At 37.6% G+C, this 25,251-nt stretch overlaps 1 protein-coding gene across 4 annotated transcripts; it reads right to left on the reverse strand.

Annotated features, from left to right (window-relative positions):
- Positions 1-24,702, reverse strand: LOC119735762 (protein FAM227B-like). Of its 4 annotated transcripts, XM_038209677.1 has the most exons (14): positions 24,541-24,702; positions 22,114-22,272; positions 20,803-20,808; positions 17,509-17,562; positions 12,964-13,028; positions 12,684-12,725; positions 9,986-10,159; positions 8,233-8,373; positions 7,511-7,739; positions 5,781-6,328; positions 5,188-5,345; positions 3,562-3,714; positions 1,066-1,138; positions 1-422 (listed from the first exon to the last, which is right to left on the reverse strand). In XM_038209677.1, the coding sequence occupies exons 1-14, from the start codon at positions 24,698-24,700 to the stop codon at positions 342-344; spliced, it is 2,043 nt and encodes a 680-aa protein (XP_038065605.1). In that variant the 5' UTR covers positions 24,701-24,702; the 3' UTR covers positions 1-341. The 4 variants fall into 4 exon arrangements, with proteins under 4 accessions (XP_038065605.1, XP_038065606.1, XP_038065607.1 ...); XM_038209678.1 differs by lacking the exon at positions 20,803-20,808; XM_038209679.1 differs by lacking the exon at positions 17,509-17,562 and having other exon boundaries at positions 2-422.
- Positions 24,703-25,251: the final 549 nt, after the last annotated feature.

Here is a 25,251-nt window from a genome sequence, read left to right on the forward strand (position 1 = left end):
TATGGATAAGAAGCTATGAAATGAAAACAGTTTTTCCAAATGAAAGTTTCAAATGTAAATTTCTCTTGTATGTTTTTCTTTTATGCAAAATATTATCGTGTGAAAATATTCATAATATCAAAACAAAATGAAACATACCATCAAATATGACAACATTTGAGTTAAAATTTTTAAAATACTGCAACATTATGATGTCAAGCTCCTTTATGAATCGTTTTCACAGAGCGGGTCATGAATAATAAAAACGAAGTTGGGACAGATTTAGGTTCTAACTCCTATGAAGTAAGGGTCAAGTTTTCCTGCGTGTCATTTTGAAGGACCCAGACACTATTGTAGTGGTGTTATGTATAGACCTGGTCTTGTTGTAACAAGGCGTCCTCAACGGCCAGCGCTGCACCCGTACTGACTTCATCATGGTCTTTCTGCAAATATTGACCCAAAAACTGTGTGAGGTGCAAAATATTGTTTATTAGAATGCTCTCATCGACCCAGGGCTGCAGTCAAGTCATCACAGAGTCATTACAGTCAAAAGTAATTACAGGCCCATGCAATGTTATGTGTTTAATGCAATCCTTGAAGATGCACATTTAATTGTATTCCATTTAACGTTATTTAAAAATTTGTGTTTTGCCATTTCAAGGGTCTTTTGGTGCCTTTTTGGTTTTTATGCTGATGCAAATTTCCATAATCATGAGCAAATGTGTGACATCATTTCAGGCACTGAGAAACCTCAATGTTACAGCTATATCAGCACAAATTTTTTTTCAGATTTTTGGATATTTTCCTGTCCTGAATTTTTGATTCTTAATTGTTGTGTCTGTACATAGCAGTAAGCCCGTGAGCAAACTTCTCTCCCACATGCTTTCAATGAGCAAATTTTTGGGTTCACAATCTGAACAAAAAATCCTAAACTGACTGGCATGAATGGACTTGAGTTGATATTCCTCCACATGTTTAATGTACATGTAAGGGATAGGTGAACCACCAAAAAGGATATGTGAGTTCAAAGTCTGTCCACAGAGGGCGCTATTTACTGACAGGATGAGACTGTTTCAAGAATCTTACCAGTAACTCCAGGACTAAAAGATCGCTCAGTCGCTTCATCTCCCTGGGCTGTGCCATGAGGGACTCTTCTCGTCTGAATGGAGAGAAAACAGAAACAGGAATGAGGTGCAAGTTAACACTCGCAATTCAATTTGTTACAAAGCAAACCAGTATGTCATAAGGGTGTCCACACTTCATGCAAGGGTAATCCTTATCTTTAGGACACACCACTTTTGTTGTAAATTTGAAATGCACTTTCAAAGAAAATGTAACTTTCCTTTTTTGCAGTCGGAGAGTTGTAGTTCTCACAACACGCGTGAAAACCCGACACAATGAAAGCCTGAAGCTGATTGGCTGATAGAAAAAAAATAGAAAATTGTTTATTTTGTTATCAGCCAATCAGCATCGAGCTTTCATTGCACTGAGCTTTCAAGTTGCCATCTTGGTTTTTGAGCCTGTTTTCTGGTTGTCGTCATCTTTTACCCCATAATTTCCGCATCATGCTCATAAATCAAAGCCCTGCCCTCTTCACACAAAATTAAACCTGCCCATATTTAAGAAGGTATCATTACTAGCTGTTCATCAGATGTGTCAAGAAATATCAGAATGTCACTTTTGAGTGTCATTTAGACAGCTGTTTTGGTGAGTCTTTTCCTAAGGATAACGAATACCTATGCAAGCTTCGCAGTGGTGAAAGCAATGTTAGACTGGTTCCCGCTGCACGCGCTAAATTGGCCAAAGTTAAAGACGGAAACCAGTATATGGTTGACACAGCATACACTGTCGAATTTGACCTGAATTATTTCTGCAGGTTAAATTCACAGAACGTACTCTCTCTTCTCTGTATATGTAATTTTCCATTTTTTATGTTATTATCTCGCTGTTGTTGCGCTCGTACTTGAAGCGATACAGCATTGCATTTTTCGGCGAAATTCTGCTGCAGCACATGGTTTGTTGCATATGGGCGGTGTTGGCCAGCAGCTGTTGTGACTAATGTTGAGAATGTTGATGTGCACAACTTAAATCCTCTATTATTCTTAAGAATCATCAACCTTAAAATATATTTCTGTATTAATTAAGGCAAGTTTTTGTGTGTCAGTGTCAATAGCCTTCGTGGTGCAAATGAAATCAGGAATTCCTCCATGGTGAAACAGAGACGGGCTCTAGCGGTTGCTGTCGACATCAGAGCATACAGGAGCATATTGCAAGATTTACGGGTGCATTTTAGCCACTGGCTCCCGCTAATTTCGAGCCCTCTGATGCAAGTATGAAGAGTCGTTCTTAGGACATTATCTGTCTTTATATTAACAATTTAAAACATACCTCAGTGGAAATACATGTGTGTAAAGACTGGCATGATGGGCAGGTACAAACCACATTAAAAAAAATAGGAAAAAAATGTTGCAACCTGACGCCACTTCCGCGATTGTGTACAAAGTCTATGAAGAGTCAAGAAAATTTTCTAAGTATTTCCTAACAAAATTGGAAATATTTCTCAGTCCTACATTCATGTCTTATCATCATTTTTGCAATGAATGACCTTCATTGAGATGATATATGAAGAAAAATGTGGCGTCAGGTTGCAACATTTTTTCCAAAAATCCTGACCGATCGACCCTTTATTTTTTGGGCGATGTAACCGGAAACCCACTTTTTTTTTGGCCTTGTCTTTAAGTTGATGAAAAAAAATTGTTACATGAAATCAAGTCATGACTGGCTCAATTACAACTCAGCCCAATACACAAGATTAGCATACTTCTATTTTGCTATTAATTTTATGCCCAGTGGATGACATGTAAATGACTAGTAGTTCAGTTGATACTTGATAACAACACTGATATTCAGGGTGACCGTAAGGTCAGAGCCAAATTCTGCTAAATGCACCTCAAAAATCTGTCAGATTTATCAAAAATCTGCCAAATTCTCCAGAATTACTCGAAATACACTTAAAATCACATGCAGATTGGTAGTATTGCCTTAATTGAGGTTCAAATTACATAATAAACAATCTAGTCACATAAAGATGTAAAATTATTGGTGAATTTTGGGCAAAACGCGGATCCGGCCACGTGACGACGAAGTCCGTTTCCCAGTGAACCTCAGCACCTAGACCAGCCAACCTCTCCCATTATGCAAGGGTTTGTTTGAAAGGATTGAAGCTTTTTTAAACAAATGTACACTTTTTTTGTTCAAATTTGCTGTTTTTCTGTCAAATAACCATTTTGCAGAATTCTGCCAGAAATCTGCCAAAAAATCCATTCTGTCAAATTTTCTGTCAAACTCGTTTTTTTAACAAAAATTCTGTCAAAGTTAGCCGAAAATCGGCTAAAATGGTCACCCTGCTGATATTGGGAAAACTTTTTATTAACCAATGCAACAAAATTTCAAAAGAAATGAGCACATCCTGCTTAAAATATCCTTCCTGTGATAAATGTCCTGATTACATTTTTACGAGAGCTTGGAATGTTTTCCCCTTTTTTTGGGGGGGGGGAGGAATAATGGTTTTGAAGAAATTACCTCATGTGTTCCTGCAGGTGTTGCTTCTGTCTCTTCAGGAAGTGTGTGTGGGTCTTGAGTCCATCGTCATACATCATCTGGTAGGTGTCGTCTGCATGCCTGATGGAATGGAAGGTGTCCTGGATCAGCTGCTTGTAGGTAGGGGCGTCCATCGTGCATAGGGAGTTAAGTCCAAACAATATAATTATCAGTGCATGCATGCAAAGCTGCAATTTGTGAGACTTGAAGGCAATCAGGATCATTTGCATTTATCCCAAAATTAACTAGGGCTGTCCATTTTTAAATAATTCAGGAGGTTCACAATGTAGTGCACCACCAAGAGTTTGCCACAGAGAGTTTATTTTTCCCAGTGCATTGTGGGAGATGGTCGACAAATTCGCAACACGGGACATTTGAAATTGTTCGTTTTTCTGGTAAGCAGTTTTGGGAAAGATTTCCATATACGAAGTTCACTAATTTTCCTCTGTATTGACTAACAAGCCCCCATATAGCAATTTCATGTCATCAAGGTCAATTTGAGCAGTGAGAAAATACAAGCATTTTCTTAGAAAACACTGAGAATTTTTCAGTCCAATCTCATAGGGTTTGTACACAGGGTGTTTAGTGAACTTCGTATATGGAAATCTTTCCAGTTGCGTAAGCGTATGATTCGAGTGTTTGTTTGCCCTTTTCTTTTCTTTTTATCAATATGATGTTTTTTGTAAGGCGGCAGAACGCCATGCCCCATAAACAAATTAGCTCAAGCTGCCTACTGACACTCATTCAAATGAGCCATGTTTTGTCGACCGTAAATTTGAAAAATGGACTCCCATAGCCAACTCTTGGTGGCGCACTGCATTGTGAATCGCCCGAATTTACTATTCAGTTATTCGAAACTGCTGTTGAATGAATATTCAAATATTGGAAACTTGCCAATCAAGATTTACACATGCTGCAGCTGCCCTTGCTGTTCAAAAGTTGCATACAAAGCGCGCTGGCTAAAATATGCATGCGGTGATGCATATTATTGGCCACTGTAGTGTTTTGCAGTAAGCACTGTATAACTATCATAGGGACTTTACCCATCTAAAAGAATGGGACCAATAAATAGGCGTCTACAAAAAAAGTTACTGTCAACAGAAAAGTGGCATCTGACAATTATAAACCCAACTTTACATTTGAATTAACATCACAGTCGTGTGTGCATGTACACAGATTTTTCTTGTCGAATATTCAAACCAGCAAAAAGCTATTCGAATATTCGGTCGAGGATCAAGTATTTGAATACTCGGTATATTTGGGACAGCCCTAAACGTAACCTACCGAATTATTATCAAAAAGCTTACTTGGATTAAAGATCATACTGGCTCTAGACACCCCATGAGATTATTCCATCTGGCTTGCTGTCATTTAAAAGAAATCAAGAAATGTTGGAGATTTCCAACGATCTGTCAATTAACCGAGTTTGGGGAATAAAGAGTGCTACAGACAAATTTGTGATTCGCGATCACAGTGTACTGTGTAACATCCACTGAGCTGAAACTTCAATAGGTTATGTTTTGAACAGTCTTCTTTGGATTTTGAGTGGTGTTATTATTGGGGGAAAAAAAACTGTCAAAATCTACGGCTGTGGTATCAAAAGGATATGGAGGCAGTTTCTTGATCTCGGTTCTCCTGAGGAGGTTGTCGATGCCGGCTTTTTGGTCCAGTCCTTTTTGTCTTAGGAAGTGTAGGACTAGCGGGCTCTGACCGTTGCTGTTGAAGATGACCTTGGTGAAAGTGGCACCCTCACCAACAGGGTGGGACTGTCAACGAGGAATGTGATAAAGAACCATTAGTGTGTGAAGCTGATGAGAAATAACAATTTTAGGTGGTCAGGCTCGTAAGCGTCTTCAAACTCGAGACATTTCTGTTTGATCCAAACATGTTTGATCAGGATTGAGTTGTAGTTGAGTTACTTTGGTTTGAGTGTGAGTCTTGAGTAATTTTGGTTCCAGTCAAAGCTGGAATCTGTGTTTGAGTCCTGAGTAACTTGATTGAAGTCCGAGTCAAAGTCTGAGTCACAATTAAGTCACTTGGTTCGGGTCTGAGTCAAGCCTCTATCAACTGGAATTTTCACCTGGGCAAGCAACTGAACTCTGATGCATGCTTGAAAGCGGCAGTTTGAGCATCACTCAGAGATGGGGTTTTATGTGAAAAGACAAATTCAGTGGTTTACAACAAGAATGACGAGTACCAACCTCTACCGCTTGTCCGTTGTTCCGCGGCCTGATCACAGATTGAGTCGTTGATTTTGATGCTTGTGCCTCCAGGGTGAGCCTGCTACTGCTGTTACTAACCTTGGCCTTCCCCCTGTTATTCTTAGGCATGACGTTATCAGTTCTCGGACTGTTTCGTCCTTTCTTTCCCGTCCGTGTCTTTGTGGTTTTACACTCGCTTCCGTCCGGGCCTTCAGATGAGGTTTCGCTGATTGGGAGCAACCCGCCTGTTTTCGTGCTTCCCTTCCCAAGCTCCGTTTGGCCGGACAGCACCCTTGCACCCCCTCTGAGCGGCAGGGGCGCGTGCTGAGCCCGTGCCACCGTGGAAATCGACATGAAGTCAGAGTCCTGGGGTATCAAACCGGTCGCGGCGGTGGGGACTGACGACTCACTTGGCGTCTGGGAAAGTTTGGCTTTGCCTAGCGGGTTGTGAGGTGGTTGCTGATGGGTGTTGGTGGGGTCGACGGTTCTACTGGGATTGGAATGACTGCTGTCCTCCGGAGTCAACATGTCAAAGTCAAAAAGTCTACCTGTAATTTATTCAAAACAAAATCATAAAAAAATGTAAAGCATGTTTTTGGACATCAAGTGGCTGGCTTTTTGTGAGAACCATTTGCAAACATTCAAAAATGCAACTGTCAAAATATCATTAAATATTCTAACTTCGCTGTAAATATGTAAGAGGATCATACATCATGTGAAACCATTGCGGCTAGTGTGCTATCATTCTTAAGGGAATGCACTTTCAATGGAAACTTCTACTTTGCAATGAGAAAATGAAGATGAATTGGCACAATTTTCTCAGTTTTTTTCTAACCATTTCACGTCGGATGACGTGCATACATGTACACGCAAAGGTTTTGTGGTATTCGGAATGGATGACGGACACAAACACGCAACGAGCAAGGCTGGAAATATCTGTTGCTCGCAGCGAGTGAGGCCAGAAATATCAGGGTGTGCTACCCACAGATGATGGCCTGAACACGTCTGGCATTGAGGTTCGTGAAAAACAACCCTGCGTCTGGGTCCGGTCAATGTCAAAATAATCCCGGCGCGAAGTGGTTAATAACCTGTACATTTTTTTGCAAATGGTGTCCGTTACTTTTAAAGGGAATGTACATCATTGGATTTTGCTGTAATTTTCAGAAATGAACTATTTGAGGGGTTAGTATAATAGATCAAATATTGTTACACTGACATTTTTGAAGTTTTGTGTTCGAAAAGGTTGGAAAAACCATGAAAAACAAAAATGTTCAAGTAGTCTGGTTCCCTGACTCCACAAAAGATAAAATGGATCAATTTATAGATGATGGAAAATTGTAAGGCAAGGGAACCAGTCTAGCTGGCCTGCACCCGTTCATGAACAAGTAACCAATAGCAAACAAAATTTGGACTGAAAAAATGGTAAATTTGGAGCAGTAGTTGAAAAATAGTTAGGTTTTTCCAACGCTGGTCGGCCGACCACCGTTGGAAATGTTTACAAAAATACCATTTTCTTGAAAATGACTTCACACCAGGTGCCATAATTTTACAAGATGCTTGAGACTGTCATTTACCAACATCCTAGTTAGGTATTTCGTAAAAACTTGGTAGTTTTATTTTTCGATGTTTGCAAATGTTGTATATTCCCTTTTACATGTTGATCCATGGTGGTTGCTTTGTGGGTTTTTGAGAGATGTGTATTAATGATTAAAGTCAAACATTTCTGTTGCCTTTTTTATTGTCCGTTTTCATGAATTCCTCCCTCTTCATGTTGGGTGGTTCCAGCCCCGGGTAGTTCCATCGCAGCCAGGTCCTTGGCGCCGGCCTGGTCCCCACGACCCACTGGGAGGTCAAAGAGCAAAGGTCGCTCTTGAAGTCTGGGTCAAACTGCCGCCAGGAGTTGGGGAAGGCGGCGCAGAAGGCACTGTAGATTGCCTGGGCTAGGGTGTCACTGTAGTCCTTTATGAGAAAAAAAGAAGCATTTGAAAGGCACGTAGGAACACTGGCTATTACATGTACCTAAAAACGTACCTACCGATTTAAAGGCAGATCTAGTCAAGTATTTATCCCCAAAAGTAACCAACCAAATTATTATCAAAAGGCTTACTTGGATTAAAGATTGCACTGGTACTAAACACCCTGTGAAATTATTCCGTCTGGCTTGCTGTCATTTGGAAGAAATCAAGAAATGTCGGTGATTTCCAACGATCAGTCAATTGACTGATGTTTGAAACTAAAGAGTACTATGGTGGAAACTGTGTCTCTTGATAAAAAGGTTGTACATGGTCTCTCTTTGTTTTCTCGAAAAGTGTAATATTCCTGATTTGAAACTTCAACAGCCTATGTTTTGAACATTCTACATTCGATTTTGAATTATGTTATTATCGGAAATGAACAAAATGAATGCAAAGCAAATGATCCTTTGACATGTTTAAACCAAAGTCCAACTTACTTGGAAGAAGACATCCCTGTGCTTGGGGTTCTTTGCAAACAGCAGGAGCTTGACGTAGTTGTGGGCGATGCGGTTGAAGAGTCGCTCTTGCGTCTTCTTGCTCGGGTGGTAACGATGAAGGAAAAACCACCAGAATGTATCCTGGACAGATGAAACAAATACAGGAAGGTTGAGACAATGGACTTGGTGCATGAAGTCCTGAACTTTGCAAGACTTTTTTTTTAACCCTTCTATGCAAACATACATTCTGTGCCAAGTAGTCCTTCAGTCAAAATCAATCAAGTGACTGTTTATAACAGTTCAGAATTCCCAGCCTACCGGCTCTATGCAGTCAATGCTCTATGCAGTCAATCCAGTATAAAGCAGGATTGACTGGCTGGGACCGTTTAAGTTACTTGATTCGGCTATGCTTTGACTCCGGGTGAGTGATAAAACAACTTGCCTGCTTTGTCTGTTGACCTACATGTAGTTTGACTAGTCACAGTGCTTGCTTGACATATGATCTGACTGCTGGTGACTAGTCTTTGTTAAGTATAGCAGGGGATGTGAAGTGAATTTTGACTGTCTGTGACTGTTTAAATAGCAGAAGGGTTAACCAAAAAATGTTCACAAGCAAATATCATGGTTAAAGCTATAGTCCATCATTTGCAACTATCCAAAAAGTAACTGATGTAATTATTGTTGACAAATATACTTGGTTGAAAGATAGTAAGGGGACTAAACTCCCTGTGAAATTATTCTCTCTGGCAAGCTGTCATTTTGGAGAAATCAACGAAAGAAGGACTTTCCAACGGTGCTTCTTAAGAAGCACCGTAGGAAATTCAAATTAGTAGTTTGTTTTGTTATTCAGCGAAGCGCGCGCAAGCATTGGCACGACGCACATGCACGCGCAATTGCTATAATTTGTCGGATCAGTGCACGACATCGTGAAGCTGCAATTGGCTAGTCAGAACGTGTCTCGGACGCTGGATTCAGGCACAATTCAAAACATGATTCAGCAACTTTCGATTTGAAATTGAGATCCTAGAATGTTGTTTTTCTCGAAATATGCAGCTGAAGCTGAGCTGAAACTTCATCAGGTTAGTTGTGCAGCATCCTTCTTCGGATATTGAGCACTTTTGTTGCTTCAAACGAACAAAATGCACAATTTACAAATGATGGACTATACCTTTAAGCAAAAAGATCACACATACATTTGGAATTGTTGGTACCCACTTACAATTCTGAGTATGAAAATTTGGATTTGTTAATTATATAAAAAAGGCCTCTCAGGCAACAGACCCCTAAACTTTGTTTTTTCTTTTGTTTGATTGTCTTTCACACTGCTTTTGTTGTTTTTCTTAGTAAAATTGTGTCTTTTATTTTGATTTGTATTTCAAGGATTTTAAAAATATGTAGTAAAATGCCCAGAAATAAGGGACAAGTGGCGGACATTGTATCGAGCTTCCCCGCAATCTTCCCCCAATGCAGAGCTTCTCCGGACAAAGTGAATGATTCTATTTGCTAAGCGTCTGAAACTCATACTGGATATGAAATGAGACGGGCCCTAAAGCAAAAGTACGACTTCATCATAAACTGTATAAGTTGTGTTTAAGATTGTGGGCAAAGTGAAGTTCAAATTGGATTCTTAAATTTGACAATAGCCAATCATACATGTTTCTGTTAACCGCACAGGGGAATAAACAAAACATATCCACAGTGCACAATATCTGATGAAGAAGAAACCCACAAGGAGACAACATCTCCAACTTACAACCAAGACGGCCTCAGACATCTTGGAGAAGAACAGCCTCTTGAACTCCTGCTTGTACTGAGGCTTGCGCAGCAGACCTGTCTGGGCTTCCGTCACCCTCTTGATGATGGTGAGTGTCTCCAGGTCTGGCAGGGGGGTCAGTTGGTGGGGGTCGTAGCCCATGTACTGATGAAGCTGTGTTTTATAGGAAGGGATTTTCAAATGTAAAATGAAAAGAAATTCTAAAAAAACAAAACAATTTGCATTATTTGCAGACTTGTCCATGCGAGGTGACTTTCTGTGAAAGACAAAAAAAAGGTTGTTCGTTTTTTTTCTTTAATGGGACGAGAGAACTTCAGAATTATTTTCCTGGTAATGGTCAATGCATAGAAGAGAGGTTTCATTTGCCGTCGGCATTCTAGGGGAGTGCCATACCTTGTGGTCTTGAGCACTGAATTCGTGGTCTGCCGATCATTATGCAGGTTGTGGATTTTGTCAATAGCACTCTTTATTTCCAAAAATCAGTCAATTGACTGATTATTGGAAATCACCTTCATTTCTTGATTTCTTCTGAATTAAAGTGACAGCAAGCTAGATGGAAAATTTTCAAGTTGATCCAAGTGAGCTTAGAATAGTAATTCAGTACGTTACTTTTGGGATAATTGCAAATGCCCCTTTAAGCCTTGAATCAAATTACACATGACTCAATAAATTAACCAAGATGATGGTGAAAATCAGCACTGTTCTATGCATTTCGCACTTACCCGGTATGACAAGCGATACATCTGTGGCCTACTCACTTCAGGCCTATTTAATGACTCGAAATGTTTGGCAACCAACTCAGGTTTTTTTCAGAACCATCGCTCTGACATGTCTAATGGCATATCCACAAAATTCTCAAAACGTTGAACTCCACTGCACAAAGCCTCAAGTAATCCTAACAAATCGTATACATTTACAAAATGGGTTATGTGATCTATATCCCAGAAGGCATTCAACTGCATGTAGACTTTTAGATACGTTTGTCATTTCTCCAGCAAAGCTGACAGGAAATTAACTTGTCTTTCAAGCTGGGGGAAAAATAAAAGTAGTGTCGTGGAGAGTGAGCGATGGGATCGGTTATGGGCAAAAACAATAAAACAACGAACCCAAAGGGAAAACACCATGATACAGCTTGAAAATTAATACTCGCATGCGCCCCCCAAAAAAACTCTCTTCAAATGAAAATCTGATACATGATCGTCTCATTTTCTGTTCTCAGGGAGTTTAGAAGCACATTGGGGTCGATTACATTTCTGACAAGGTGTAGAATTTCAAATGTTATCTGCTCTTTCGGCTGTAATGCAAATAAAAAGTTGTTTTGGAAAGTTGTCTTCTTTTTTTTAGCCTGTGCTGCCATAGGCTTTATTGACGGGTCCGCCATATTAAAGTGAAAGTGAGGTAAAATCTTCATTTTTGGAACTTTCGAATAGAAATGAAAGCAATGAAATAAAGTTAATTACAAATTAATACCTTTCCACTCTGATGAATAATTTAAAATTTGTGATTACACACCCAAATGTTTTAAGCCACTTTAAAAAAAAAATTGAAAAGTGAGGCTTGGAACGCATATATAAAGTCTGGCACCATCCCATGCAACAGCTTACAATGTATCAAATACATTCAGGAAACATGATCGAAAATGGCCTCCTCGTGAATAAGGTCTATTAAAGTGCAAAACATTAAACCTTGCAAAAGAGTATTTTACTGCAATGGAGTATTATAATGGTGAAATGTCAGAAGTGTTAAGGAAGTTTGATAGGTTGAGTTGTATAAAAAGAAACTAATGCTCGGTTGAGGACTTATACCCCTGTAAAGGCTGTATGCCATTTGATAGCAGAAAGTACATAATCTATACGGATAAGAATAACAATCAGAAGTATTTGCTTTTAACAAAGCTCAAAGCACCCTACCTTATCATCACCGCTGCTCATCGAGCCCATAAAAACCTTCCCTCTACCATCTAAACCACCTTCCCTCTACCATCTTAGCCCCCAAGATAGCTTGATTCAGCCATATATGGCTAATTTCAAACAAAATAAGCACCTCTACCCTCACAGGCACCCATTGTACTCATGGGTGAGAAGCAATTATAGTGACAAAGTGTCTTGCCCAAGGACACTCAAACCCACAATCCACAGCACCAGACCACAGGGCTATACACGCGCTAATTACATGTATATAGGCTGTTGGAAAAATCTAGTGTAACAGATGTGTGTGTATGAAATGTAAGGCCTTTTGGGCAAAATGAGACAGAAATGGGCAGAGGTCGAAATTGAGGGTTTGTGGTGATTAGGAAAGGGCATAATATTCTCCTCGCATTACTGTTTGTTGTACTTCAAACAGATATTCCCTTGACAAGTTATGGCTGTTTAAACTGAAGTTCCGCATCCCAAAATAGTTGAAAATTACTACTCAGAAAAAGGACCTTAAAGTTTCGAGTTTTGCAGTCGTGAAAATGAATGGTGCCACTTGTTTTTCCTTCAAATATGTCAAAATACTTTTATTCCACAATTTTTATACCATTCTTTACTGTGTCGTAGACACAGATTTCTACAAATATCAATAAATCTGACGATCGGAAAAAAATCACACCCATTCGGTTTTTTTCATTTTTCTCCACTACGGCCTGTGCTAAGTTCTGTCTCATTTTGCCAGAACACCTCACAAATGTTCTTACCTCAACCAATTTGGGCTTGGTGTCTCCTTTGTCTTTAGTGATCTGAAAAGGAAAAATACTAACCCTCAACATTTTAGGGAAAAAACAATCTATAATAGCACAATTTGAGTAAATTATACAAAGTGGCAGTTGAAGGATTCTACTAAATTTGAATGTCCCAACTAACATAGGGCCTACATGACCAAAACGTACTGCAAATTTGAAAAAGGGCTATATTACAAAAGAGCTATCTTTGAACAAACTGAACTGATTGTTTTTTATGAAATAAATCTCCCTTTACCTTCTTGCTAGACTCGTTGATTTTGGAGAGGTGCTTCATCTTGGGTGTGACTACTGGAAACAAGGCTACACAAGCACAAGGGGAAATTTGTAAGTCATATACATACAAGTATGTTTCTTAGATTTAATACACAGTACACTTTCATCAAGACTTCAAAACACATATCATATATGTGGAAAATCCTATATATTTGAATGTTTATTCAAGACTGTTACATCATAAATATAAATCAGTTTTCTACTTTGGTTTCAGATATTGCAATTTCAAAAATGCTATAACTTTAATGACTTAACTAGAGAAATTTAACAATCAGTCAACTTTTTGAATTCACAAGTAAGATATGTCTGAATGCGATTCACATTGAAAAATCCAACACTTTCGATCTCGGGCTGTGCTCTGTGGTCATATATGGGTTGATGTGGCTGGCTGCCGAAGGCACTTTTAAACAGTTCTACCACGTTGTAGCCGCATATCCTTCGCAATTCAGCTTCTCAGCTGCTTGTATTAAAGGATGATTAGCCTCCCAAATTACAGCCTCCCAAATTATTTTTGTTTTGTTTTGCTTTAAAATGCAAACACAAAGATATAGTTACCGTAGGAGTACGTCCAGAATTTTCAAAAATTGCACATGTCAGATGTAACAGGGACAGGAAAAAAAGTGCACTCCAAATTTAAAGAATGACCCATAGACAAAGTCACCACACAGTTTTAACTTCACTATCCATTTTACTGCAACAAATTTTCAATTTTCTTCTATTTTACAACCCTACAAATGCATCTTGATGTTCCAACCAACACCTGTTTTGAATCTCGTACAACATTTGCTTTTGCTGCAATTTTCAGAAATAAATGGATTTGGAGGATTGTTATGTTATAGCAAATATTGTTAAAATGACTTGTTTCACGTTTTGGGCTCGTAGATGCTGGAAAAACCATGAAAACCAATCATGTTCTTGTAGTCTGGTTCCCTGACCCCAATTAAGATGAAACGGAGCAATTTATAGACTTTGGGAGATTGTAAGGTCAGAGAATCAGTCTAGCAGGCTCGTAGCCCTTCACAGGTGTGTAATCAATTGCAAAGAAAACGGAATAACTAATTATGCAAAAATTAGGAGCACTTTTTGAAAAAAAAGCCAGTTTTCTCCAACGCTGGTCGGCTGACCAGCGTTGGAAAAATCCCATTTGAAAATGACAGCACACCAGGAGCCACGATTTTACAGGATGCTTTAGACTGTCATTCCGTAACAATACAGTAAGGTATTTCGTGATAATTTGATCATTTCGTTTTGTGATGTTTGCAAATATTGTATCTTCCCTTTAATGTATGTAGGCCTAACTCATCTATTCAAAAACCGCAGTCTGTTTTTGATTTCAAAACCACTACTTCAAAGGAAATCTAGTCCATTGGGATGGGTTTCCCGTGATTGGTTTGTTTCCCTCATCGCCGATGACGGCTTGACTGTAAGTCGCCCCCTCACATTTCGTTCACACGCCGACCTCGATTACTAGGCGTGAAGCCCCAGGACGAACGACATTTTACCTGTAGCCTAAGCTCCAGCTCAAATTTCCGAAACACATTAAAAATTGATTCAAAATTTCGAAGGGTCTGACATACGTCGGCCGCGTGCATGGGTATTATTGACTGATTAGGGTCTATAATTGAAACTGTAAGACAATATCGTCATGGTGACCTGTCCAGAAATCCGATCATTAACGATTCATAAGGGTTGCGAAAAATAGTATTTGACTTTTATTCTTCAAGACTTAATCCGAGTTAAGGTACAAGTCGGCCTACTTACACTGATAACAAATTTTAAAAAAATAATAAAAGTCAAAATGACACATCTGAATAAATGATAAACGTGGAATGAAAAAGTAGATGAGATGGATAAAAGATCTAATCTTCAATGACATCTCTCTGAAAATTTTAAGGGAAGGAGGCAGGGTGGGTGGGTGGGGCTTGTGGATGAATTATAAAAGTGGGAGGTGGAAGGACTTAGGCCTAATTAATCAATTGATAAATGAGGTGTATAATTAAGGGAATAAATATATACCAGGCTGTTTTAAACACTGTGTTTTAAGACCAGTTGGAGTCTGGATGCTGTATACCCGAGCCGAATGCGAGGGTAATTATCAGCATCCAGACTCCAACTGGTAATAAACAGAGTGTTTAATACCGACCAAGGACATATTTATTCCCATTCATAAATACCTTTTTGGTAAAAAAAATCAAAACTTTTCGGTCCAAAAGTCAAAACAAGTCAAAAATTACAAGTTTTAAAAAAAAAATGTCAACAAGTTTACTTCATGTTTTTTGGGACACCCCTTTAGCTATATTATGGTATGTCCAGTCTCAGGAGATGTGGTAAACAATTCCTTATGGATATCGGCGCGCTTGTTTCTGGCAAGCTGTCATTTTGAAGAAATCAACAAAAGAAGGCCTTTCCAACGGTGCTTCTTAAGAAGCACCGTAGGAAATTCAAATTAGTAGTTCGTTTTGTTATTCGGCGAAGCGCGCAGCCAGCCAGCCGGTCTTTATCAACCGTTCAAAGCCAGCCACGTGACAGGCTCTCGACCAATAGGAAATGGGTAAACTGTCTTAGGTATTTATGAATTTAAAATTATACTGTAGGAAAAAAACAAGAAATCTTAAAATGGCAATTTAATCAGATAATTATCAGATGCATTTCAGAAATAATTTTTCAAGACAAACAATATACTCAAGAAAAAAAAGGAAAATATAAGCAATTTCAAGCATTTCTAGCTGGATCATATTCTATAAATTCTAGGTCCACTTTTTTCCTGTCCCTGTCACGTCTGACATCTATGATTTTATAATTCTGATGCACTCCTTAATGCAGTCGTCCTCCAAGAGTGATTATGAATAGCAAACTACCTAACCGACAAATAACAAAATTGTTTGAAGTCCTTCTATGTAATTATACTGAATATTGAATGGCAAATTACAAAGTACCAAGGTAGCAGGGACAGGAAATATGTAATGTGATCAAGCTAAATGAGTCGTTTGTTGACCATGGTCAATTTTTTTTTTAGAGATTTCAAAAGAGCACAATCTCAGCATTACTGCTGTGAAAATTGCATGCTGGTTCCATCTTTAGTTCAAAAATTATGGAAGTCGGAACACCAAGAGATGTGATGAAGTAATGTGATGAAGTGGCCCTATTTTGGCCTGAATTTTCAAAGGAAAGTTCCCCACAAACGACTCATGTAGCTTGATCGCATCATATGTCAAACTTTGGACCCTAAACTTATACAGATAGAATGACCCAGATACGCAAAATAAAAACATGCATAAACATGCATTTTGTACACAATCTCATTCCATGCGCATGCTACATACCGGTACACTACCTAAAGAAATATATTTATTTGAGAACAGTCCAACAAATAAATTGTCCAAATATCATATCAGTAAATAACTTAATCATGTTTTGTTAATTGTGTTATTTTTTTCTGATTTGTTTAAATTCACCAGCTTATTTGAGCATGCAATTTTAATGAAAACAAATCCTGCTGGAAAGTTTTTGAACTTGTTATAACTTTTTTTTTTCTTGCTGTTTGCAAAAGCAAGCATATTAGCAGTCAGATTAATATTCAATAAAAAATATAAGTGTTTGAGGCATAACATAAAATGTTTTTATTATATTATTCATGAATAACATTGTACATTGTAGTGCGTAAAATTGGAGCCACTATGACTTAAAATCTTAAATGCCAAAAATGAACGAGAGTTTAGTGGGAAAGGAATTGCTTCCTTTGATGTCTATAAACAGTTGATGTTGTGACATGTGAGGCATTCTTGCAAAATGAGATGGAACTGGGCAAAGACTTTAGAGCCTAGTGGAGAAAAATTCAAAAAAATGAAAAGGAATTTTTTTTCTTTTCGACTTTCAGAAGTATTGATACATGTATTTATAGTCTTTGATATGTCTACTACACATATTTTAAATAGTAAAAAATCATGGAATGAAAGAAAGTGTTTTTTAAGGAAAAAACAATTGGCGTCTTTCATTTTCATGAATACAAAACTCGAAACTTTAAAGGTCTTTTACTCAGTATTTTACTTTTTGACATGTTGATAAAATGCAAACTTTAAACAGCCATAACTTGTCAATGGAATGTCTGATTGAAGTTCAACAAACAGTATTGTAAGGAGAATTTTACCCTTTCCTAATACCCGCAAACCCTCATTTTGACCTCTGCCCAGTTCTGTCTCATTTTGCCAGAAAGCCTCACACATGTTGTGTTTTTTTCGGGGGGGGGGGGGTTGTAGTTTCACCTTTCCTAAAATTGGGAGTTTTGATTTTAAAAACTTTCACCAAATTTCACCAAAAGAAACTACCAACAAACACAAACTTGAGGAGTTGCAAAATACTCCTCTGTCAATTTTAAATTGAATCTCAAATTTTGTGTGTATTGTAGCTATTTCAAGCTCTACTTTCTGGGGGAAAAAAACTGTAGCTAAGTACAATGCTAAACAAGAATTCTAGGGAGGGGGTTGTATTAGTGAAAAATATTTCTTACTGGTTTTAGCAGCAAAGACACCCGCAAATAGATTCAGTTCTTTCACATCGGAGGCTGTCCGGGGGTAGACGTTTGCATAAAGGAATACTCATTAATCCACCAACATTTTTACCAGCAATTTGTAACAGTTTGTTAGTCACAGCAAATGCAAGGATGAAAGTACGTTAGTCAATCCAGCAAGGCACCACATTGCTGTTCACTAATCACTACAATTGCATTTTGGTTAATATTCAACAATTTCTGAAACCGTGGCTGTGGATTCAGGCTGTAGTTTCCAAAAAGGCTCTGGGTTCAATACAGAATTAAGTAAGAGCTCAGATAAAGTCAGGGTTTGAAAAAAGGCTTTTCGGAAAAAAATGTTGCAACCTGACGCCAATTTTTTCTTCATATAGGCCTATCATGAAGGTCAGTCATTGCAAAAATGATGATAATACATGAATCTGGAACTGAGAAACATTTCCAATTTTGTTAGGAAATACTTAGAAATTTTCTTGACTCTCCATAGACTTTGTACACAACCGCCGAAGTGCCGTCAGGTTGCAATATCTTTTCCGGCTTTTGTTTCACTGTTGATTCATAATTTAACTCATATTTTTGACTGAAGATTTTACTTTTTTGACTGATTTTGAACAGTTTCACTCCTAGCTCTGTATTTTTAGGACCCTCAAGTACATGTTTATAAGTTCAGTTTTTTTTTCATTCAAAGGTCCCAAAGTGGACACACTAGAAAATTAGAACAATTGGCACCCTATAGACACGTCAAAACAACTTGACAATTTCAAACTAAAATGCTCCAACAACTGAGCTTTTTTGGTGCTGTTTGGTGTTTTGTGGTCAATTTATATGAAATAAAATGAACAAGAGAGAACAAAGGAAACAATGTACAACGATGTACCAATAAAGGGGATGATAAAAGTGCTTCTTAATTCATGGTGTTTTTGTAAATCAGTTTGGTATTCTTTCTTAGTTGAAAAAGGTATAACTACAGTGGATAGGACCCCTTTTGATTATGAGTACTGTATGTACATGTAGGTGACATGAAAGTGGTGATAATGACTTATTTTTAGTATACTACATTACAGTGTACATGTTATGTGCATACATTACTGTAAGGAAATGGACATTAACGATCTTTTTTTCAAATAAATGCCAAAGTTTGTCACATTCCCAAATTCAATTTTATCTACTGGAATTCTTTTTAATGACTGTAAATGAAAGTACATGTACAATGTAATCTACAAATCTAGAACATACTATGCTAAAAAAACTACTTTGTATATTAGGCCCCCCAAAAAAGTCTCCGGTTTCTGGTATGGAGCTTGCCCAAAAAGTGGTGCGGCGACGCGGTTTTTTTTTTTTTTACCTGATTTTTTTGCTTCAAATGTTGGCTGATGGCTGCAAATGGTGCCTGACTAAACTTAGTGCAAATATATGGGAGTCCAGAGAGGCCACATAAAGCTTATTCTCGACCATAACCCAATCTAAAAACACGTTAAAATTGTGCAGCAGGATTCCAGTCAAACCAGTGAGTTCGGCGGTTTTGAGACATCATCTTTCATTGAAAAAGAAACTTTTTCATTTTGCCGACGCGCATGGCTACGGCGACGCGCGCGCATACCAGAAACCGGAGATTTTTTTTTTTTTGGCCTTACTACATGTATGTAAAAAAAAAAAATTGAAAAGATGAATTTGTACAAGTACAGTGCATTAAGTACATTGTATGATATGGAGTTATTATGCAATGTAACAACAAAGTGTTATTATTGTTGTATTGAATGTATTCTAAAAGTTCTAAAAACTTCAGTTATCCTGCATAATCGCTAATTTGACTAATGAAGAGAATTTAGAACAAGCTTCTGAATTGGGAAACTCCAATTTGAGACAAAACTCAACAGTGGTGAGAGATAGGCAGCATCGTTAAAAACCAGAAATGTCTAAACTCTACAGATTTCATTTAAATTGAACCTTAAACTGACTTTTCTACAGTCTTGAAAGTCGGTGTCCCCATTTGTTTTCAGGGGGGAAAAAATTTGATATGTTGAATGAGGTGTAACGAATATGGATTTTTTTTTCACAATTGATGATTGTCATTGAAACATCCCTGAAACATCCATCCATCTTCAAAAATGGCAGGTTTAGGCTGCTGAAAGCTGTTGCCAATGTTCAAAGTTACAAGTGAAAGTGCAACTGGCCTTTCGCCTGTACAGTGTGAGTAAAAAAAAAAAGGAATCCCAAATGGTGCTCCCTATTTTTCAAAGTAGTTCTGCATGTAGCGCATTCAAGCTCTAGGATGTAAAAGCCCAATTATAAGCTTTCTTTTTGTAAAAGAATCATTCAAATCACTCATGTACGTTTCAAGTTATGGACTTTTAAACACAAACACAGTTTTATATTTTTGATCACAGATCACAATAAAGGTATAAAGTGATATTTCAGCAAAATGAAAACAATTTACATACATATAAAAAAACACATCTGAACACTCTCTTTAACCATGATAACTGGCACTTATCATAACCCTTATTTAAACACGTTCTGCTTCCAATGTTAAAACAACAGGCTTTATAATGTCAAGAGTAAAATCTTGCCCTGCCTTCTACTTGGCTACCCAGAGACTTATGGGATTATTCTGATATCGTTTTAATGATACGACATGGTTTCATTTTACTGAAATATCACGTACACCTGTACCTTAAATGTGACACGTGGACACAATTTTTAAACTGTGTTTGTGTTCAAAATTCCATAACTCCAAAAGTACATGAGTGATTTGAATGATTCTTGTACTAAAGGAAAGCTTGTTAATTGGGCTTTCACATCCTAGATCTTTACAAAATAGGGGGCGCTACTTGGGTTTCCCTTTTCTTTTTACTCACCCTGTACTTCGTCAGTACACTAAAAGTGCAACTTCCAAATTTTAGAGATCGAGACGAAGGGACTTGACAATGTTCAGGAAGTCAAAAAGCCCAGGAGCAGGTACTTAAATTTGAGGGGGGGGGGGAATAAACTTCATTAACATTTTTTCCCCCTTTTCGTTTCTCAAAAACACCAATTTTTTCCCCAACAAATCCTACCAACCAGCAATGTCCTACCCTAATGTGGGCAACATAACATTATAACTTTTTATATATTATAAGCCAGCTCACTCCCAGAAAACAATGGAGACACCTCTTCAGAAACAAAAAGAAAAGCAGGAAAATTCACAGCACACTCAAAAAGCTTTTACCACAGTGTGTATGCGAGCACACATATCACAAAAAAAGCTAGCTCAAGCTGGCTGCACAAGCAACTTACGAGAAACTGCAAGGGAAGAGCAAGGAATAGAAAGCTTTCTTTTAGACCACAGCATAAATGGCTTAAGACTAAGCAGCTTCGGCAGCAGTAAGCAAGTTTAGTAAGATTTGCAGATTTAAAGTACAAAGTAAAAGCTTATTATATTAGGTTGAAAACAAGCTTAGCAGCATGAAAGTTGAAAAAAACAAGATCTTCAAGTAAAAAAAAAAAAGAGCAAAAAAGTATCCATCTACACTAAATTAAACAAACAAAATTGGAAACATAACGTTGCAAAATCATCACATAAATTTGTACTCTGTTACAAACACATTTTGGCTTCTATTTACTTATTATGTAAAGTCAGAAAACACTTTTGACATTTTAAGCCCAAAACTTTCAAAGTTGAACAAAGAAATTGACTGGAGCGGGGTTTGAACCTGTGACCTCCGGAACACCATACCGGTGCTCTATCAACTGAGTCATCCACAAAACTGAATATTTCTTGATGGTCTTCTCTCTTTATTAGGTTTATTAGAATTCTAAGCAACTCCACAGTGCCTTTAAAGATCCCCTTGATTTTATTGCCAGTATGAAAAAGTTAAAATACAAGACAATTAGTAAATTTCCAACATTTCAGTTTTAGGCTACAGTACGTAAAAAAATTAACCAGTTTCTGGTAAACGCTTGCTTTCTTTTTCCCACCCGCCTCTTTCTTTTTATTCATACATTTGCAATACATGTATATTTCATCTTTTTATTTGTTTAAAGCAAAACTTTATGTATGCAAGTTCAAATCTGGTAGAAAGGGCGACGGTTCCTTCGGACACAAAAGTATCGGCAAAAAGTCAAGAAAATGGAAGAATCAATCTGCCATCTTGAAAAATAAGCCATCTTGGGGGAAAACAAAGAATAAAAAAAGGCCTTTTCCCTTTTTCAAAAAGCCCAGAATACTTTTTTTTATACTTGGCCTAATTAGTTTTGCTGTATTTCATACAAAATTTTTGTTTAATTTTCAAATAGAACTGTCAGAGAACCAGGGTTCCTTTAACTTTTGTTGTCACTAGCCAGCCAGACTAGTGAAACACTCTTTTCACGAGTCCGCAATAGAATTGTTTAATTTGCACCAAAATGTCATAAACATTCATGTTATTAACAAAAATTTTAATTCGCCAAGTGGACTACTTTGAGAATGGTTTTGACTAGTCTGCCACCGTTTTTACTCGCATTCGGCAAGCAGGCTACCGCTAAGGTCGAACCCTGAGAGAAGTCATTGTCTTTTGAGTTTTATTTACTCGTAATCTGAAATCAAAGAACAACAGCATGGGTGCTAACCTTTCTGAGGGCCCTTGTGGAACCTTGCCGACATTGGCAGGACATCATCAGGAACGTTGGTGGCTTTACTCTCAATCACAAGCTCTGAGAACCCCTGAAGCTCCCTGTCTAAGGTTGCTATCCTCTCGTTAACTCGCTCAATACTGCCAACCAGAAATGCTGAGCAATGGCAGTTACGAAAAACCACACAAAAACTATCTCACTTTGTAGTGTTAGTCTAAGGCCATGAGTGAGAATGAATTTTAAATTTGATTGCACCACCCACATCCCAGAGCTGCCAACATTTGCATCTTGCAATCATGGAGATTGTGTACTACAATCTTGACAGGGAGATAGTTAGAATTACATTCAACATAATAGGGAAAAGGTTTCCATAATCAGGGAGATTTTCGGAAAGACTTCCATATACGAAGTTCACTCAACACCCTGTGTACAAACCCTATGAGATTGGACTGAAAAATTCTAAGTGTTTTCTAAGAAAATGCTTGTATTTTCTCTCTGCTCAAATTGACTTTGATGACATGAAATTGTTATCTGGGGGTTTGTTAGTCAATACAGAGGAAAATTAGTGAACTTCGTATAGTATGGAAATCTTTCCAGATTTTCAAATTTGTTCATCAGAACATGGAAATAGGCCTATTGGTTTATTTTCAGGGAACTTTCTGCAGAATCAGGGAGAGTTGGCAGCTCTGGGCCATCCCCTTGAAGCTAAGCCAAAGAAATCATTATTTAAAAGAATAACTATTTCACAAAACTTACCATCACACAGAAGCAACTTCAAAAACAACACTCCACTTAGACATCTGTCAATATTTTGTATGCTTAAAATACTAATCATTAGGCCAAGTAAAAAAAAATACCAGTTGATCGTCCCTGCTCACTTGCTTTTTGAGGCTGCATCAATCTATTTTTTTTTTTTTTTATTTCAGGCATAACATTTTTTTGGAGGTTCAGACGCTCCTTATACTAGCTTTCTTCTTACTTCTTCCAAAGTTTCAATTGAGTGTTATTGCTAACTTCATAGGTGAAGTTTACAGCTTTACTAATGTTCAATAAGCACTTTAATTAAGAATGTTTTGTGGTCATCAACTAGTAGACAACTCCCCAGAACTATAAAATAAAAAGGGCCTCCTCCTTTTTCAGGCACATATCGCATAAGCTAAATATGGCTATTTTACCCTATTTTTAAATAGAAAATTAAAAATAAAAGGCCCTCATCCTCCTCTTTTTGAAAAAAACCTGGATGATCAACTGGTGTTTGTTTTTATTTAGCCTTATGAAAGAACAACACAATGTATTGATTCGTCTAACTTGAAATGTAAGACAAGAGACATCTGAATCCAAATTTGATGGAAACAACTCGCTTAAAAAAAAGGTAATAATAATAGTGATCGTGTAGTTTACGACCCCTCTTACATGTATAATATTATGTTTTTACAAGTTTTGTTCAAATCAAAACCCTGCCCTCTTTCCACAAAATTACGTGTTTTATCCAAACACATAAAAAGTGACTTTTCCTGCTTTGAGTTTGACTTTGTATCAAAGTTTTATCCAGATGATGTTTGTTACAAAACATAACTATATGGAACAGGGTCCTAAACTACATGTTTACCAAAAAAATGTGAATAGTGAAAAAGGAAAAGGCCACATGCCTTTCCAAATTGTTTGATCTGCATTTTGCAAATCTAAAAAAAAATTCATTTATAGATGATTAGGCCTAACTTTAAAAGAAAAATGCTTAAAATAATTGCAGTTTCAGTTACAATTTCACAAACATTTGATGAACCAAGTGGATTACTTTTTTAAAAACACGCAGTGGCTATTGTTACGGCAGCCGTAACGCATTTCCCATTTTCTATCGTTACGGTAGTACTGCAACTTTTATAAAAGCATGAGAAGAAAATATAAAATTAGAAGGAAAAAAGTGAATTTGAACGTTATGAAATTCGGACTTTATTTCCCTTTTAAAAAAAATCCTCCAAAGCCTCAGGTTAGAAAAGGAAAAAAATTGGAGTGCAAAACTGAGATGCAAACCTGCAACCTCGCGGTGCTAAATCCTACCCACTATCGACTGAGCTGTCGCACTACTCGCTAAAATGTGGGGAAACAAATAATTATATACCTGCGTGCGTATCAAAAAAGTATCGTAGAGGGCGCTAAACAACGGCTGCCATAACGATAGCCACTTCGAAAAAAAAAGAACTGTCCCGAGCGGTCCTAAATTGAAATAAATTTAATTATGAATTTTAATGCCAACTAAAGTTAATTAATGTTAATGGGAGCAAAATGGACCCGGATATTTTTTCACGAAAAAGCTTAAATGTGCGAAAGCAATCGCAAAAATTAACGTTAAAATCCGTCTACGGCTTTTGGGTGAAATCATTCCATCTTATTCGCCAATTTCAATTTGACTTGATCAAAGGATACGTGCGGTCTTTTTCTGCTCTCCGATGAGCTTTTCTCTTGCTTTATCTAGCTCTTCTTTGGTGTCTAAAATATCTTCTCGATACAAGTTCATGGGAGAGTTTGTCCTGTTTATGTCCGCCATTTTGATCACCAAGTTTACCACGCATGCGTGTTCAGGCATGTGAATGGTATGGCGGGCGCAAAATAACAAAACTATAATCCAAATCAAAACATCAAATAAACCCTGAACTGCAGGTACATTATAAGATTTGAAAAGTACATTGTTTATTACGCTCTTCCACTGGCTGACAAAAATAAGAAGATTACAAGATAAACATTATCAAAGATTTAAAATACTAAAATGTTACAATTTGTGAAATAAGTTGGAGACAGTGGCTTAGCCAAGATTTTTTTCAGTGGGATATACCAGCATGTTATGAGGGGGCACCAAGGGTGGACCCAACAACATTTCCCCAAGTTTCCAGGCCACCGTAAGTGCTGCAAATTCGAAAAGGGGGGGGGGGGGAAGCTGGACCTCTTTTGAGGCTACAGGCCGCTCTTGTTTCATAACAATTTTTTTTTCACATTTCATAAAGGTACGTGTTGCGGTTCAGGGAAGTCAAAAAAATGTCATCTAGATTCCTCTTCCTTTTAATAACTTATACAAATACTTTCAACAGACTCTTCCTTGACAAGTGCGAAATTTCAGATTTTTTTTTTTGGGGGGGTCCA

Source organism: Patiria miniata, unplaced genomic scaffold (genome assembly GCF_015706575.1).
Source record: "Patiria miniata isolate m_02_andy unplaced genomic scaffold, ASM1570657v1 HiC_scaffold_29, whole genome shotgun sequence".
Taxonomy (NCBI): Eukaryota; Metazoa; Echinodermata; class Asteroidea; order Valvatida; family Asterinidae; genus Patiria; species Patiria miniata.

Coding starts and splice junctions, on each gene's coding strand:
- LOC119735762 (XM_038209677.1), bottom strand. CDS start 24,700: ATGCCTGAACACGCATGCGTGGTAAACTTGGTGATCAAAATGGCGGAC. Junction 3,715..5,187: donor GAGATCAAGAAACTGCCTCC/ATATCCTTTTGA, acceptor CTCCCTATGCAC/GATGGACGCCCCTACCTACA. Junction 423..1,065: donor TTTTAGTCCTGGAGTTACTG/GTAAGATTCTTG, acceptor CAATATTTGCAG/AAAGACCATGATGAAGTCAG.